General features: G+C 36.0%; 1 protein-coding gene across 1 annotated transcript in view; it reads right to left on the bottom strand.

Annotated features, from left to right (window-relative positions):
- The window catches only part of FAM227B (family with sequence similarity 227 member B), a 340,736-nt gene that overhangs the window by 66,809 nt on the left and 257,828 nt on the right, over positions 1-16,099 (bottom strand). The window contains exon 11 of the mRNA XM_074236228.1: positions 3,610-3,698. Coding sequence (XP_074092329.1) covers positions 3,610-3,698 — 89 coding nt within the window. The remainder of the gene's footprint in view (positions 1-3,609; positions 3,699-16,099) is intronic.

The raw sequence follows: 16,099 nt of genomic DNA, 5'->3' as shown, positions 1-16,099 counted from the left end.
CACACACAAACACACACACATTATCTCTATATCTATAACTATATCATCTATATAGGGAAGAAAGAGCAGTATATGTAGATATAGAGCTGAATAGACTTGGATTCACATCTGCATAGAAATAATTGAATTCATGGGAGTATTAAAACTTACTAACTGTGAATGACCATTTTACTCAGACCTATCCCTTCATTCAGGAACAATATAGGCAATCTTGACCATTACACTAAAGGGATCCTTTGGAAGTTCAGTATAAAGAACTTCCTCCCCCAACATCAATTGTCTTGGTAAATAGACTTTTTTTAGGGAACACAGTAATTAAATAATTTGCCTAAGATCACAAAGTTACCAAATGTTAAAAATGGGATTTGAACCCAGATCTTCCTAACTCCAAGTCTTTATACCATATTATATTTTTTAAGCAATGTTGTCCATATTCATCATTTCTTATACTTTTCTTTCACTAGAAATATAGAATCATAGATTTAGAGCTAGAAGGAATCATAGAGGTCAAATTTGTCATTTTAAAGATGAGGAAAAAGGCAAATAGCCATTAAGTGACATTTGTGTACCATAGGTTTGCTTAGACATTTCCACAATCTAAGGATATCTGCTTTGTTTTCAGTTCTCTACTTCTATAAAATTTGTGACTATAAAGACGAGTACTGGACCTTTCTTTTTATCATTGACTTCCTCTGGGAATAAGCCCAGTAGTGGATTCTCTGGGTCAAAGGATATGGGGATTTTAAACATTTTATTGCATGGTTCTAAATGGCTTTCCAGAATGGTTGAACCAATAATGTATTAGCATGCTATATTTCTACAATCCCTTACAACTAATTATTTCAATTTTTATAGTCTTTGCCAATTGGTCCAATATAGGGTAAAACCTTAGTTAGCTGAATATTAACTTTTGTAGGTTTTTATATCTAGTTACTGAGATTATTACTGAGATTATTAAATGTATCAATTGATTTCTTTGCATTTTCATTTGTATTTCCTACTTAAACTATCATGCCATCAGTGAATAGGGATTTTATTTCCTTTTTGCTTATTTTTGTGCCTTTTGTGTGAGTTATTGTTATTACTCAAATATCATATCCAGGATATGTGAAATAAAAGTGGAGAAGGGACATTCTTTCTTTTTTCCTGTGTTTATGAGGAAACTAGTATTTCTTCATTGAATATAATGATCAATTTTAGTTATAATTGCTTTTTTATCATATTAAGACAAGGTCTTGGGGCGGCTAGGTGGTGCAGTGGATAAAGCACTGGCCTTGGCGTCAGGAGTACCTGGGTTCAAATCTGGTCTCAGACACTTAATAATTACCTAGCTGTGTGGCCTTGGGCAAGCCACTTAACCCTGTTTGCCTTGCAAAAGCAAAAAAAAAGATAAGGTCTTCCTCTTCCTATAAATTGTAGGGTTTTTAAAAATTTAGTGTAAGTGAATCCTGCACAGAGTAAAAGACTTTTACTGAATTTATTGATATAATCATGTGGTTTTGAAAGATCTTGTTAATGTGATTATATTAATTGCTTTCTAAATATTAAGACACACTTACAAATCTGGTATAAATCCAACTTGGTCATGCTAGGCAATCTTAAAAAACCATAAACTTGTTTTCATAAACATAAAGGGGAGATAAAGAAAATAATAGATCAAATAAATATCTATGAATTTAAGATAAATCCTTAAGTCATTAATATTCTCAAAACATGGATAAAGAAATTCAATGTGGCAATTTTGTTGACTTCTGGGAAGCTATAGTTATATCTAGGAATGGTTCAAAACAGAACTAAATAGTCTGAACATCCTCTCCTGTCTATTTTAATATGGTGATTGATAAGGAAACGTAACATTCAACAAATGTAACATGGATAAGGAAGGCTGATGGCTTACAATCTTAACATCTCTGCTGCAATAAAATTGATTAGAATGTTAGTCAGGAAGTAAATTTCTTGGATCAACATGGAGACCATCATTATCACCTCACTGCCAAAAAAAAGGTAAATTCATCACACAAGTCTTAAAAATATGATTAATGTACTTGGAAAAGAATTTAGAATCACATGAGGAAAGTCATTACATTATTTATTCCCTCTGTTCCAGAGATCAATGGAATAGAAATCTCATTATTGGCCAAAGATAGAATGGTCTTATATACATATCAAAATAATATTGCTTCCAAGATCAAATACAAAATTCTGTTTGGTATACAAACTTTCATAACCTAACCTCTTTTTCCTTTCTAGACTTCTTATTTTTCACTCTTTGCCACATGAGTGACACAAATGCTTTGATTCAGTTGTACTAACCTCCTTGCTGTGACATGAACATCTCTCTCCATCTCTCTGCTCTGGGTATTCTCTCTGTCTGTTCTCTATGTTTGGAATGGTTTCCTTTCTTGTTTCTTTGACTTCCTTCAAAATACAACTAAACCCTAATCTTCTAAAGAAAGTATTTCTCATCCCATCATAATTCTGATACTTTCCCTCCTTTCATAATTTACTGTTTTTTCAGTATTTTGGTCAATTGTACATGTTTATTTTGTGTGATTTCTCCCACTAGATTGTGAGCTCCCTGAATTCAGTAATTATCTTTTGCCTCTTTTTGTAACCTCTAGATGTAGAGCCTAGAATATAGTAGGTATTTAATAAATGCTTTTTAGCTAACTTTTTTTTTTGAGAGCAAAAACCTGGAGACAAAATAGGTTCTCACTGAATGGGAAATGATTTATCTAATTGTGATATATGAATATAATAGAATATAATTACTCTGCTCTAGATATAGAAAATATGAGGAATTCAGAAGAAACTTAGAAGCTCAAATGAACTGATGCACAGTGAAACAAACTAAACTAGAAAAAGAATACAGATAACTCCCATAGTAATGTAAATGCAAATCAAATCAAAATGAAGTTAAATGCTGTGTTATGATAATCAAATTCAGCCCTAGAGATGTGGTAAGAAGATATATTTGCCTTTTCACCCTAGAGCATACTGTCAGACAAGGTTCACTATGCAGGTTAATTTTGCCTAACTTTTATTATGATTACAAAGGAAGGTTCATTATGTAGATGAGTTGGAGGTACATCTAGAAATAATTATAATGGAATAAACAGAAGCATAAATGGAACTTTAAATTAAAAAGAATAATTATAAATGAAAGAACTAGAAAGTATATGGCTTTAGTGAGGGAGTATTGACTTTTCAAAATCTAGTTACAAGAAAAGGGACAACATGGCTTAGTGAATTAAGTGCTGAACTTGGAGCTAGGAAAATCTTAGTTCAAATCTTGCTTCAGATTCTTCCTAATTATAGAACTCTCAGCAAGTCCCTTATCCTCTCTGAACTTCAATTTCCTCATCTGCAAATGGGGATTAGTCATCTTTCCTATCTTATAGTTTTGTTTTCAGGATCAAATGAGAAGTTATATGTAAAGTATTTTGCAGACCTTAAAAGTATCAAATACACATTGGCTGTTATATAAGTAGGAAAGAACCTCTTTTGATCAAGTAAATTACATATATCAGTTCATGTTAAACTGAAAAAAATTTGCTGTTTGACAAAATTAACTAGTGGAACTGAATTTACAACAAATGTATCACAAACCTGTCTTGCCATTAGATTTGTCTCTTGAACAGGTGATAGAAGTGCATTTTGGGTGTCTTGTATTAATTTGTCCAAATCAAATTCCATATCTAAAATATAAATGCAAATACAAATAATGTTTTTTAAAAGTTCAAGATTTCCTACTCACAAAAAGACAATTAATTCACACCCTTCCCCCCTGGGCAATCTATTTTTCCTGTTTTATGGAAATGGATATTGAAAAAAACCTCAGAAAGTTACAGCTACAGCATACCTAGCTTCCACACATTGATTTTATTTTCTTTTGCTTCTGGCAAGCTATTGGCAGGGCACATGGCATAACCCTTAGATCCTCGCACAGATGATCTTCCCATAATAGGAGTCATATATTTATGCCCAACCTGAAAAGCATGAGCTCACAGCATCCTTTTTCAGTTTTACCATGGTGCTTTGGATTTATGGTCTTTGATTTATGGTATGGTAATAACTAATAAGTTATGGTAATCAATCAAAATAATCAATTTTTAAAATAACTTATTAAGTGCTTTCTATGTATATGGTATTGAGTTACTCAATGGGGATACAAAGTTTAAAAAAAACCAACACATGGATCTTGGCCCCAGGAACTTACTTTTTGTGAGAAGAAAGTAACAGAATGGAAAAAAAAGCTTATTATATGATAGGAAATTAAGGGAGCAAAGGTGAAGCTGACAAATATTTTAGTGAATGGATTCCTAACCATTTTTGTGTCATGGACTCCCTTGGCAGTCTGATGAAACCTATTTAGTTCTCAGAATATTTTAAATGAAAAAGCATAGTATTACAAGGAAAGAAATTTTGTTGAAAATTTTGATGTTCAGTCATTTTACATGTCTGTCTGTCTCTCCATGATCTCATTTGGGGTTTTCTTGGCAGAGATACTAGAACAGTTTAGCATATCCTACTTCAGCTTATTTTAAAGATGAGAACTGAGGTCAAGTGACTTGCCCAGGGTCACACAGTGTCTGATGCCAGATTTAAACTCATACAGATGAGTCTTTCTGACTCCAAGCCTAGCACTCTATGCACCACATCCAAATATATGTTGAAATATATACATTCAAAATATGTTAGACATAAATTGGAGCCAAGACATTTTTGTTGTTGTAGCAAGCAGGATATCCTTCAAGTCTTAGTGCAGTTTTAAGTTTTAATAGCTTAAAACTGCACTAAGACTTTTGGAACCCCTTGTGGTTATAATCAAAGTTAAGTGAGAAAACATAAGACTGGAAGTACAAGTGTTAACTACTTAAAACCACTCAGGAATGAGTAAAAGGAGGTCAGCCTTTGGAGGGAGAAAAAATAGTAACAGCAGCAATTAAAGCTGAAATTTATTAGAAGCATATGATTCCTATTTTCTCTTCCTTTCCCCCTTCATCTCTTCATTTTCTCTTGCCTATACTATGCCAATAGCCTGTTGGTGGGTCTGCCTGACTCAAGTCTCTTCCCACTCAAGACCATCCTTTATTCAGTTGCCAAAGTAATTTTTTTCTAAAGTACAGGTCCAACCATGTTACAATCTCCCCCTCCCTCTTGGTGTATCTCTTTAATCTCCAGGGATCAAATTAAAAAAAATCATCTTTGGGATGTTCAAAGTCCTTCTTCACCTCCTACCTCCAGAACCTTTCCAGCCTCTTCTTCCGCTATTTCGTGTGTTTGGGATGCCCTACCTCCTCATCACTTCCTGGCTTCTCTGGTGTCCTTCAAATTTTAGCTAAAATCCCAATTCCTCTTAATTTGAGTGCCTTCCTTTTGTCAATTATTTATAATTGATCCTTTACATGTCTTGTTTATGTGCAGGTATTTGTAGATCGTCTCTCCCCATCAGACCGTAAACAGTTCCTCTTTGTATCCTCCTTGCTTAATTTTGTATCTTCAGTGCTTTACATAGTCACATACTGGCTGGGTAGCAAATGCTTATTGATTGATTTCACTGACCACCACGGCAGTCTCTTGGGGGCATGCTGGATATAGTACATTTAAGGAAAAACTTGATTTTAATACCAATATTAACTTCAAGATCCAATCCAAAAGTCCAGAAAGAGTAACAGCATTGCATATTCTTCTCTTCCTTCTTGTCTCTCTTCCTCAATGCCTAGGTTCCTTGAATTCTTTCCTAGGTTAGCTTTTGTTATTTTCTTCATTTTCTATTTAGGATTTTAGGGTTTGGGGGACCTTAAATATCAACCACTCCTTTTGTAGATGAGAAAGGTAAGGAACAGAAAAGGGAAGTGATTTGTTTACTGTTGCATTTATGGCAAATAACAATGGTTGGATTCAAACCCAGGTTTCTAGCTCCTAGTTAGAAACAAATTTAAAAACTAGAGTTTTACTTCACCCTACCAAGAAAGTGAGCTTATCTATTCCTCACATTCATTTTTTAGCTAGGATCCCAGTCACTCTGCCTGAGTAACAATATAGATGAACAGAGGAAATAACTCTGTTTTTACTAGCCATACTCCTCATCAATGCTATTAATAAATTATAAGTAAAGCCAGAAGAGAGTGACTTTCTCTCTTCAAAATTTCTTTTCTCCTTTACTCTATTCTCTTCCCCTCTCTAACACTGTTCCTATGAAAGCAATGATCCCATGTACTTTTGTTTTGTTTAATGTCCTATTTTCTTGGAACCAATTAACAACATTTTAGGCAGTAAGACTGTTCCTTTACACTATTAGGTCCCAGGTCCATCACAAAACAATAATAACAACAACCAAAAGCATAGGAACTAAAGTACTGAAGACTTAAATAAAGAATCTGGTTCCCATTTGTCCAGAGCTTTTTGAAAACACAGTTGTATGTTATTTTATTAACCTGGGTTTTTTACTTCCACTCACAATATGAAGAACACCAATGGATTTAAAATATTGTTTCTGTTTGATTGAGATTTCATCTTAAATGTTCAATATGAAAAGGGATCTAGCACTTTTGAGAATGTAGGCCAATGGAAGTTGATATGGTGAACCAGATTTCTGGGTTTCCAGATGACAGATAGAGATTGGGAAGTTAATTAAGTCTAACTGGTTTTAGACTTTGGGATTGGAGACCAAAGGGTGGCATGAAATGATACTGTCCAAGCTTCTATCTGTAGTGACTAAGGCTATCCTCTTAAAAACTGAGTTTAGTGTGCTGAGAATAGTGAAACCAAGTTAACCCAGACCTGGGAGCAGAAGCTAAGGCTGGAATGAGAAGGGATTCAGAGCACCAGAGACAGTTGTCTGTAGTGATCAAGTGAAGTTTAGAAATTCCTCAGACATAGTTGAATAATGGAGAGATTATTTCAAAGCAGTTTGGGGAGGTTATGGGGTAGAGATCTTCATGTAATATTTTGCCTTTTATTTTTGTGATATCTAAAAAATTTCCACCTTCACAGGAATTAAATCTGTGTTAAAGGGAGGGTATTTTGAACCCTTGCATTGGCTGTAGGAACTAAATTGAAATTTGTCACACTGAAGCCAAGAAGAATTTTATGAGACTAAAAACAATAAAGAGCGAGAACTAGGACTTGGAGACCCTGAAGTGAGCAAAGATCCATCATCATTTAATAATAGCTCTATTTCCTGGATTCAAAGTTAGTAATGAATTAGATAAAGTGATGTGTAAGTACCAGCCATCAAAAATAAATAAATGGAAATCTTTTAATAGAATCAGTCATCAACTGTAGAATACTACATAAAATTATAGGAAAGAACAGTAAAACCCTTGGAATTGTTTTGTTTCACTGTGTCAATATGTCCTATGAAGGTGGGAGTCAATGACTTAGGGATTTCAGATGTAGTATGGGAGCAACAGGTTTCTCACTTTAAAAATATTCTTGAAAGTTATTAATAGTTGTCCTTTAGTCATTTTAGTTATATTTGACTCTTCATGACCCCATTTGGGGGCTTTAATCCTGTACTAAATTCAGAGTCCAGTCAGCATAAGCATTTAAAAACCTCCAAGCACTGATCCTTGGAACCACATGGAACTGCAGAGTTCCCTTGTATATCTATGTTCCAGAGCGAATTGGATGCAACAATTTGACCAGTGATCCGAAGAGTGCCACCTGGTGAACAGTACAGATAGTATTCTCATTTGCTGGATAATTACTATAGAAACACATAACCTTTCCTTAGGTTTATGGTAGCATATAAATTTACTTGGAATGCTTCTATTACTATTGCATTATTCCACATGTCTCATGATATAAACATAAAGTACCATATATATGCTCAAAGGTGTAAGGAGGCACATATCCATCATGGTCCAGTATAGTTAAGGTAAGAAGGATGATCTAAAATTTGAACAATGGGTAATATTTAGATAGACTGAGCAGTGATAAGACACTCAAGGCAAAAGCATAGAGGTGATGATAATTAGAACATATTTGGATTGATAACAAGGACTTCTGCTTTACTGGAATGGAGATCTGAGTTGGCAATTTTTACAGTTAGTAGAGCAACAAAGAAATTAGAGGAGATATGATCACAACACTTAGCATTTTTTTTTAGTTTACAAAGCAGCTGGGTTAAGTGACTTGTCCAAGGTCACACAGCTAGGTAATTATTATGTTTCTGAGACAGGATTTGAACTCAGGTCCTCCTGACTCCAGGGCTGGTGCTCTATTCACTGTTCCACCTAGTTGCCCCCACTTAAGCAATTAAAAAAAAACTTAAGCTGAAAAATAATTTAGGCACAACTAGGTGGCACAATGGATAGAGCATCAGTCTTGGAGTCAGAAGACCCCAAGTTCAAATTCAGACTCAGACACTTGACACTTATTAGCTGGGTGACTTTGGGCAAGTCATTCAATCCTGATTGCCTTACCAGAAAACAAAACAAAACAATTCAGTGGAATAACTGAGGGTAGATGAAATAATTGATGGGTAATTATGAAATAACATTCTTTTAATTTAAAAAGTACAGCAAATAGTTTGTTGGGGGTTGGGGCACCAAAGCTGTGAAGCTTTTAATGAGCCTAATTATAAGATGATATGATAACCTCCATTTTCCCATCAGCTGCTTGCAAAGGATCAGGGTAATCAGAAAGTGCCCTGGGCTCTGTAAACAATTATGCCTTTCTTTTATATTCAAGAAGGAATTTGAAAACTGCCTAGGACTCCAGAGATTTTTATGAGTTCATAATAATATCAGGGATAGATTTTCCCAGATTTCTAAAACTGGTGGTAGGGAAAAATGGTTGAGAAATATACACTTATATACACTTACAATAGGAGAATACAATCTAGGAATTTTCCTGTAAAAATTAAAATCAAAGGATAAAGAGGATTGACACCTGAGGGATACCATCATATTTTTTTTTTATCTTAGGGATTATGTATGTATGTATGTATGTATGTATGTATGTATGGATGGATGGATGGATGGAAGGATAAAATAGTGATGAGGGAAACTTTCAAAATAGGTCTTTTTTTTAAACTTTGAGAATAAATGTTAAATGGAGGGTGCTGTGGTTTACCCATATCATTTTCTCTTTGTTTAGACCCATTGTGCTCTAATAGGAAAAATATTAGCAAAAGCCATGGTGACGCAGTGTCCGCTCCCCACCCTTTAACCAAAAACCTTCAGTCAGAGTACTTACTGTAAGTCAGGTTTCTGTACTGAACAAAGAAATGGGCATTGTGCTTTATTCTATTATTTGTGAAAATAAATTATAGACTTAAACTTCCTTCATGGGAGGATTCTTAATATTCATCACTTTAACAATAAGCCCTAAAATAAATCCATTTCCCAGTTCAAACTGGCAAACTTTGGATCTGTTTTTAATTAAACCAAAGACGATCTCAGCTACTTTTAAGTGAATAAAAAGCTAATAGTTGAACTTAATGATTGGAATAAGAATTGAATCTTATGAGACTCACTAGCTCCAGTGACTTTGATCTGGCTACCACTAAGTTCCCAACCCAACTGCTGAGAGTCACTGGATCCAAACAAAATCCAATAAATGAGCTACACCAAAGGAAGGGGCTCTGTCAGAAGAAGCTAATTTACATAACCATAAAACCCCTAAGAACTTTATGGGAAGATAGAATTCCAATATTTGGGGAAGAAGACATTGTTCCAGAAGTAGTTTCATCTTTACATGCATCTAAGACATTACAGTAAGTAGCGCTTTAAAGTTAACTACGTGAATTGAAATGCTAGTACTTATTTTGCCTATGTATCCAGAGACAGTACAGTGTAGGCAGATTTGTAGCTGGCAGATTTGTGACAGGGTTTTAATTCTAATATTTTCTAGCTGGTTTATCTTAGCTAAGTCATTTAACAGTGAGTTTTAGATATCTTTCATCTATAAAATAACATTAATAATAGATTACTAACTATGCCACAGTGTAAGAGCTAATCAAATTATTATCCAATCCTAGAAATGAAAATTATTTGTTCCTGGATTGCCAACTAAGTTAATAATCACTTGCTTGAAACCACATTAGTTATAACTATAGTTAAATTTCAGTCTACATTTATATTTGGATGTTATAGTAGGTTAAATATTAAAAACTAATGAAAAAAATCTGGATTTCCAATCTTCTTTGTTAATAAAAGGTGTGATACACCAAGATGGATACAGAAAGCAGGGACTTGCCTGAGGGCTTCCCCAAACCACTCCAAAAACTTTAAATAATGCCCCCAAACAAATTCTGTAGCAGAAGAAACCACAAAAGGATGTGGTGAAACAATTTTCTAGTTCAAGAAAATTTGGAAGGTCAAAAAGAAAGGTTTGTGGCCCTGAGATTAGAGTAGAGTTTAGTTAAACTCAAGTTGTGCCCCACAAAATCAGCAGTAGGCCTGGTGGAATCTGAATCAATGGTGGCAGTGGCAGTTTCTGTACCTCTCAATCCACAAATGGTTACTGGTCAGAAGGACATTACAAGGGCTCCTTTGCTGACACTGAACTCAACACTCTGGTACACTGCTCTATACTGGGATCTGACTCCCAGGCCTGGGTCTCAGTCTAGGGTAACAAAGGAAAGTAGCATACCAGAAATTGTGTCCTCAGAGGAACTGAGTCTCTGGTCACAGGTTCGCAGTGGAGAAGAGTGCATGTGGTTGGTTACTCACAAGGCAGCAAGTAGTAATGTACCTTTCCTTATATCAAACCACCTTAAAAGAATCAAATATTTATAGTTCACAAAATTATCTCTGAAAACAATTGCATAAAAAGCCTGAAGCTTGGGACAGTGACCTCTCATTTTCAGAAGCAGAGGTCCACTTTAGTATAAAGTTTTAGTCAAGAATTATGCTGGAAAAAAGAACAGACAAACATGACTGGAAAAAACAGTAGAAAAAGATCCAAACTATAAAGTTACTATGGTGATAGGGAAGTTCAAAACACAAATTCAGAAGAAGACAAAAGGGTTGAAATGGCTACATACAAACCCTCAAAGAAAAATATGAATTGGTCTCAGGTCATGGAAGATCTCAAACAGGATTTTAAAAATCAAGTAAGAGAGGTAGAGGAAAATTAGTAAGAGAAATGAGAGTGGTGCAAGAAAAAAAAATCATGAAAAAAGCCAATAGCTTGGTAAAAGAGCCACAAACAAATTGAGGAAAATAACATTGTTAAAAACAGAATTGGTCAAATGGCAAAAGAGGCACAAAAATCCAATGAGGAGAAGAAAACCTTGGAAAGCAGAATTGACCAAATGTAAAAAGAAATACAAAAATCCACTAAAGAAAAGAACTCCTTTTTAAAAAGTGAAATTGACCACATGGAGCCTGAGGTACAAAAGCTTATGAAAGAAATTAATTTCTTAAAAATTAGAACTGGGCAAATGGAAGCTAATGACTTTTTTTGTTTTTTTAATTTTCTTTATTTACACATTAATAAAATATTCTTGTTTAAGAATAAACATAATACCCCCTCCCCACCCCCCAAATATAAAACCTCATGAGAAATAAAGTAAAAGAAAAAGAAAAAATGTTTTTCAGTCTGTTCTGATACCATTATCTCTGTCTTGGGTGGATAACATTCTTTATCATAAGGTGATCATAGAAGTTACTTCCATATTTTTCCATAACTACTGTTGCTAATTGTAATTCCCTCCATCCAGTCCTCCCCACTATCATCTATTATATTTTTTCTCTCCTTTCACTTTGTCCCTCTTCAAAAATGTGCCATGGAGAAGCTGAGTGGCAGAGTGGACAGAGTACCAGCCCTGGGGCCAAGAGGCCCCAAGGCTACATCCCACCCTGGAGACCCAGAAACCACCCAGACCTATGTTCCCAGACAGGCCACCCAATCCTACCACCTTGCAAAAAGTAAAAAAAGAAAATATGCTATATCTAACTATACTCTCCTATGATCTACCCTCTCCTCTTATCACCCACATCCCCCTCCCCTCCCCACTCTCTCCTTTTTCTTCTAGATGTCTATACCCTATTAGGTGTGTATGCTGTGTCCTCTCTCAGCCATTTCCAATGAGAATTAAGGCTCCCTCATTCCCCCCCCACTGCCTTTCCCCCTTCCATACCATTGCAAAAGCTACATGAAATAACTTTTACATGAAATATCTTAGCTTATTCTACTTCTCCTCTTACTCCCAGTACATTTCCCTTTTATCCATTGATTCCATATTTACCATATATTATATCTTCAAATTCAGCTCTCTCCTGTGCCTCATCTATAAGAGGTCCTTCTACCTGCTCTATTAAATGAGGTTTAATATGAATGTTAACACTATCATCTTTCCATGCAGGAATACACATAGTTTATTATAATTAAGTCCCTCATAATTTATCCTTGTCTATTCTCTCTATGCTTCACCTGAGTCCTGTACTTGAAGATCAAATTTTCTGTTCATCTTTGATCATACAACAGGAACATTTGAAATTCCCATTTCAGTGAAAGTTCATCTTTTCCCTTTGAAGAGGATGTTCAGTTTTGCTGGATAGTTGATTCTAGGGTACATTCCAAGCTCTTTTGCCTTCTGGAATATTATATTCCAAGCCCTAGGAGCCCTTAATGTAGATGCTGCTAAGTCTTGAGTAATCCTGACTGCAGTTCTATGATATTTGAATTGTGTCCTTCTGGCTGCTTGTAATATTTTCTCTTTGACTTGGGAGTCTGGAACTTGGCTATAATATTCCTGGGTGTTGATTTTTTTGGATTTCTTTCTGGGGGGGAGGTCAGTGGATTCTCTCAATTTCTATTTTACCTTCTGCTTCTAGGATATCAGGGCAATTTTCTGGTAGAAATTCTGTAAAAATGAGGTCAAGGCTCTTTTCCTCTTTTCTTGACTTTCAGGTAGCCCAATAATTTTTAAATTATCTTTTTAGATGTTTTCCAGGTCAATTGTTTTTTCAATGAGATGTTTCACATTTTCTTCTAGTTTTTCATTCTTTTGATGCTGAATTATTGTATTTGAGTTCTCACAAAGTCATCAGCTTCCTTTAGCTCTATTCTACATCTGAAGGATTTATTTTCCTCAAAGAGCTTGCTTATCTCCTTTTCCATCTGGCCAATTCTACTTTTTAAAGCATTCTTCTCTTCAATAACTTTTTGAACTGTTTTTATCCATTTGACTTAAGCTGGTTTTTAACATGTTATTTTCTTCAGCATTTTTTGGATCTCCTTGACTAAGCTGCTGACTTTTTCATGTTTTTCCTGCAACTCTCTCATTTCTTTTCCCAATTTTTCCTTCTATCTTCCTTATTTGATTTTCAAAATATTTTTTGAACTCTGTCATAGCCTGAGCCCAACTTCTATATTTCTTGGAGTCTTTAGCTGCAGAAGCTTAAACTTGCTCATCTTCAGATTGAGTATTGTGATCCTCTATGGAACCAAAGTAATTGTCTATGGTCAGGTTCCTTTTTTTTTCTTTTTACTCATTTCCCCATCCTGTGCATGGTTTTGGGGTGCTTTCTGAGCTTTTGAGTTTTGTTGGGGGCACCCCCCACAAGGACCTCAGTATGTGAGTCTCTGACTGCTCTCCTGGTCTGTTGAATGACTACCCCCTCTTCTCTGGAGCTTCGAGGGGGGCTCCCTGCTCTATTGGGGGGGGGGGGCAGACTACAACTAGGGTCTGAATATGGTTAAATATGGTTAAATCTCCCAAGTCCTCTCCCAGGGACAGAGGACAGACTTCGGCAGTTTCCCTCCACTCTCTTACCTTCTGTGAGCTGAGCATTCAGCACAGCTGCCGGGAGGCTCCTGCTGGGTGGTTCCAAATGTAATGTTCAAAGCTAATGACTTTTGATACATCAAGTAACAATAAAGCAAAAACAAAAGAATAAGAAGAAAAACCACTAACCTAGAAAAATAGATCCAAGAGAAATAATTAAAAAATTTTTAGACTACCTGAGAACTATGATTAAAAAAAAAGATTAGACTTCATCTTCAACAAATTAGCAAAGAAAATTGTTCTGATTCTAGAACAAAGAATAAAATAGAAATTGAAAGAATCCACTGATCACCTCCTGAAAAAAGATTCAAAATTAAAATTTGCAGGAATATTATAGCTCCCTACCAACACTGAGGCCTAGTCAAATACACCTCCTCATTGCTCACTCATGACTTCCATCTTTTGTCTCCAACATCTCTATACTGGCCTTTCCTCTTTCCTGGAATTCACTTCTTCCTCATCTTCAATTCAAAGAATTGATTTCTTTTCCTTTATGAGGCATCTTAAATAACACATTCATGAAATCTTTTCTGATCTCATATTCCACTTGGGCTCAGACTGAAGAACCAGAAGCAAAAGTTAATAGGAGGTCAATTTTGGCTTGAGGTTAGGAAAGATTTCCTCACAATTATAACTGTCTATGAGTTGGGCTACTTGAAGAGGAGATGATTCTCTTATGAAGTCTTCAACCAGTGTGAATTCTCTTTGTGAAAGGATTGGACTCTAGATGGTTGTTAAATTTGTAATTTATTAAAGATAATTTTGAGTTTCTTTAGACAATATTCATACTTCTTTATAGATTTTATGTACAATTTCATCTTCCACAACATATCATTATATGAGCTACAGTTATTTTCATGGTAGTCTTTTTATTTATGCTCATCATAAACATAAGATGAGCAATTTGCCCATGTAATGATGACAAGTTGTGAACCTTTGGGATGAATTTTATTATGAATTTTACCAAATCTGTTTTTTTTATCTCCTAAGAGAATCTGTGAGTCATCCTTCCACTTAGCTACTTTTTTTTCCTGTGTCTTCTGGTTTCATTTATAGAAAGAATGTGAATATTGATTTGGCTCAATTCCTTTGATAGCATATCAACTTATTGTTAGAATAATAGCTTCCAGTTAGAGTGTTAATAGTTGCATCAGTATGTGTAGAAATTCTCAAAGCCATAATTTATAGTCTATTTTTCTCCCTTTGTACCATTGTTACTATTACTATGAAAGCATAAAGACAGAACACAGGTCCAAGTACTATTTTTAATTTTAATCTGTTCTGAGGTGGTAGGGTGTTTGGACATACTGTTTTTTTATGAGTCCTATAAATATGAGATCTTTTAGTTTTGCCAATAGTATATCTTGACAAATTGTACCCAATAACCTACATTTATACAGGTTTTTGAAAATGGAGGGTAGGGACTTCAGGCCAAGATGGTGGAGAGAAGACAGGCACCATTCTACAGTCTCCTGATCTTTTCCCCATCTATCACATGAAACAAGCCTCTTAAAAGAAATCCGACCCACAAAACCCAGAAAGAAAAGCCAGGAGAAAGAACATCTACTTCAGGATTTGTCTCTGGCAGCATCATTGGCCGAATTCGGGTCGGTGAGTTTGGGCTCAGAGGGAGGATCAGCCCCAATCAGCGAGATTAGCAGCTCAATTGGAACCGGGATTCTGAGGGCCCGAGAGCCAGACCTGCTGGATCAGCAGTGGGGCTAGATGGCAGGGGCTTGAGTCAACTAGGGAGCAGAGGCACTGGTGTTGGTGCTGGCCCCTGGGAAGCTTGCGGACAGGGCTGGGGAGGGGAGTTCCAGAGCAGGAGAGCTGAGGACACCAGCCCTGGGCTCCTCTGGTCTGAGGAACTCAGAGTCCCATTACAGCTCAGACCTCTTCCCAGAGCAAACAAATGCAAATTACTTCTTCCTCAGGCCCAGGTGTGTGAGCAGAAGTACCAGCCCCACTGAGGAATGACCTCAGGCCAGGGGAAAGCCCACCATTGATTGAAGGAAAAAGAATTTAATAGCTCCAACCCCTCCCTTCAAGCAAAGGGAGAAGGCTTCAATCAAGGTCACAGACACTCCAGAGAAAGCAACGAACACCTCCTGCTGGCCAGCCAGAGAAATTGCACTCAGTGAGTAAAGTCTAGCGATCCCAAGGCCCTGTGAACCAGCCCCTCCCCAACTCAAGGTCTTAGCAAAATGAAGAAGGGTCAGCAGAAAGGTGGATCCATAGAAAAATTCTTGGAAGGGAAAGACCCTAACTCAGAAAGACCTGGAACCTCTGAGGAGAATACAATCTGGTCTTCAGCACAGAAAGACCTCCTTGAAGAAACAAGGAAGGAGCTTA

This window comes from Macrotis lagotis, chromosome 4 (genome assembly GCF_037893015.1).
Source record: "Macrotis lagotis isolate mMagLag1 chromosome 4, bilby.v1.9.chrom.fasta, whole genome shotgun sequence".
NCBI lineage: Eukaryota > Metazoa > Chordata > Mammalia > Peramelemorphia > Peramelidae > Macrotis > Macrotis lagotis.
Note: the sequence above shows the minus strand (reverse complement) of the source record. Positions and strands in the feature narration are given on the sequence as shown.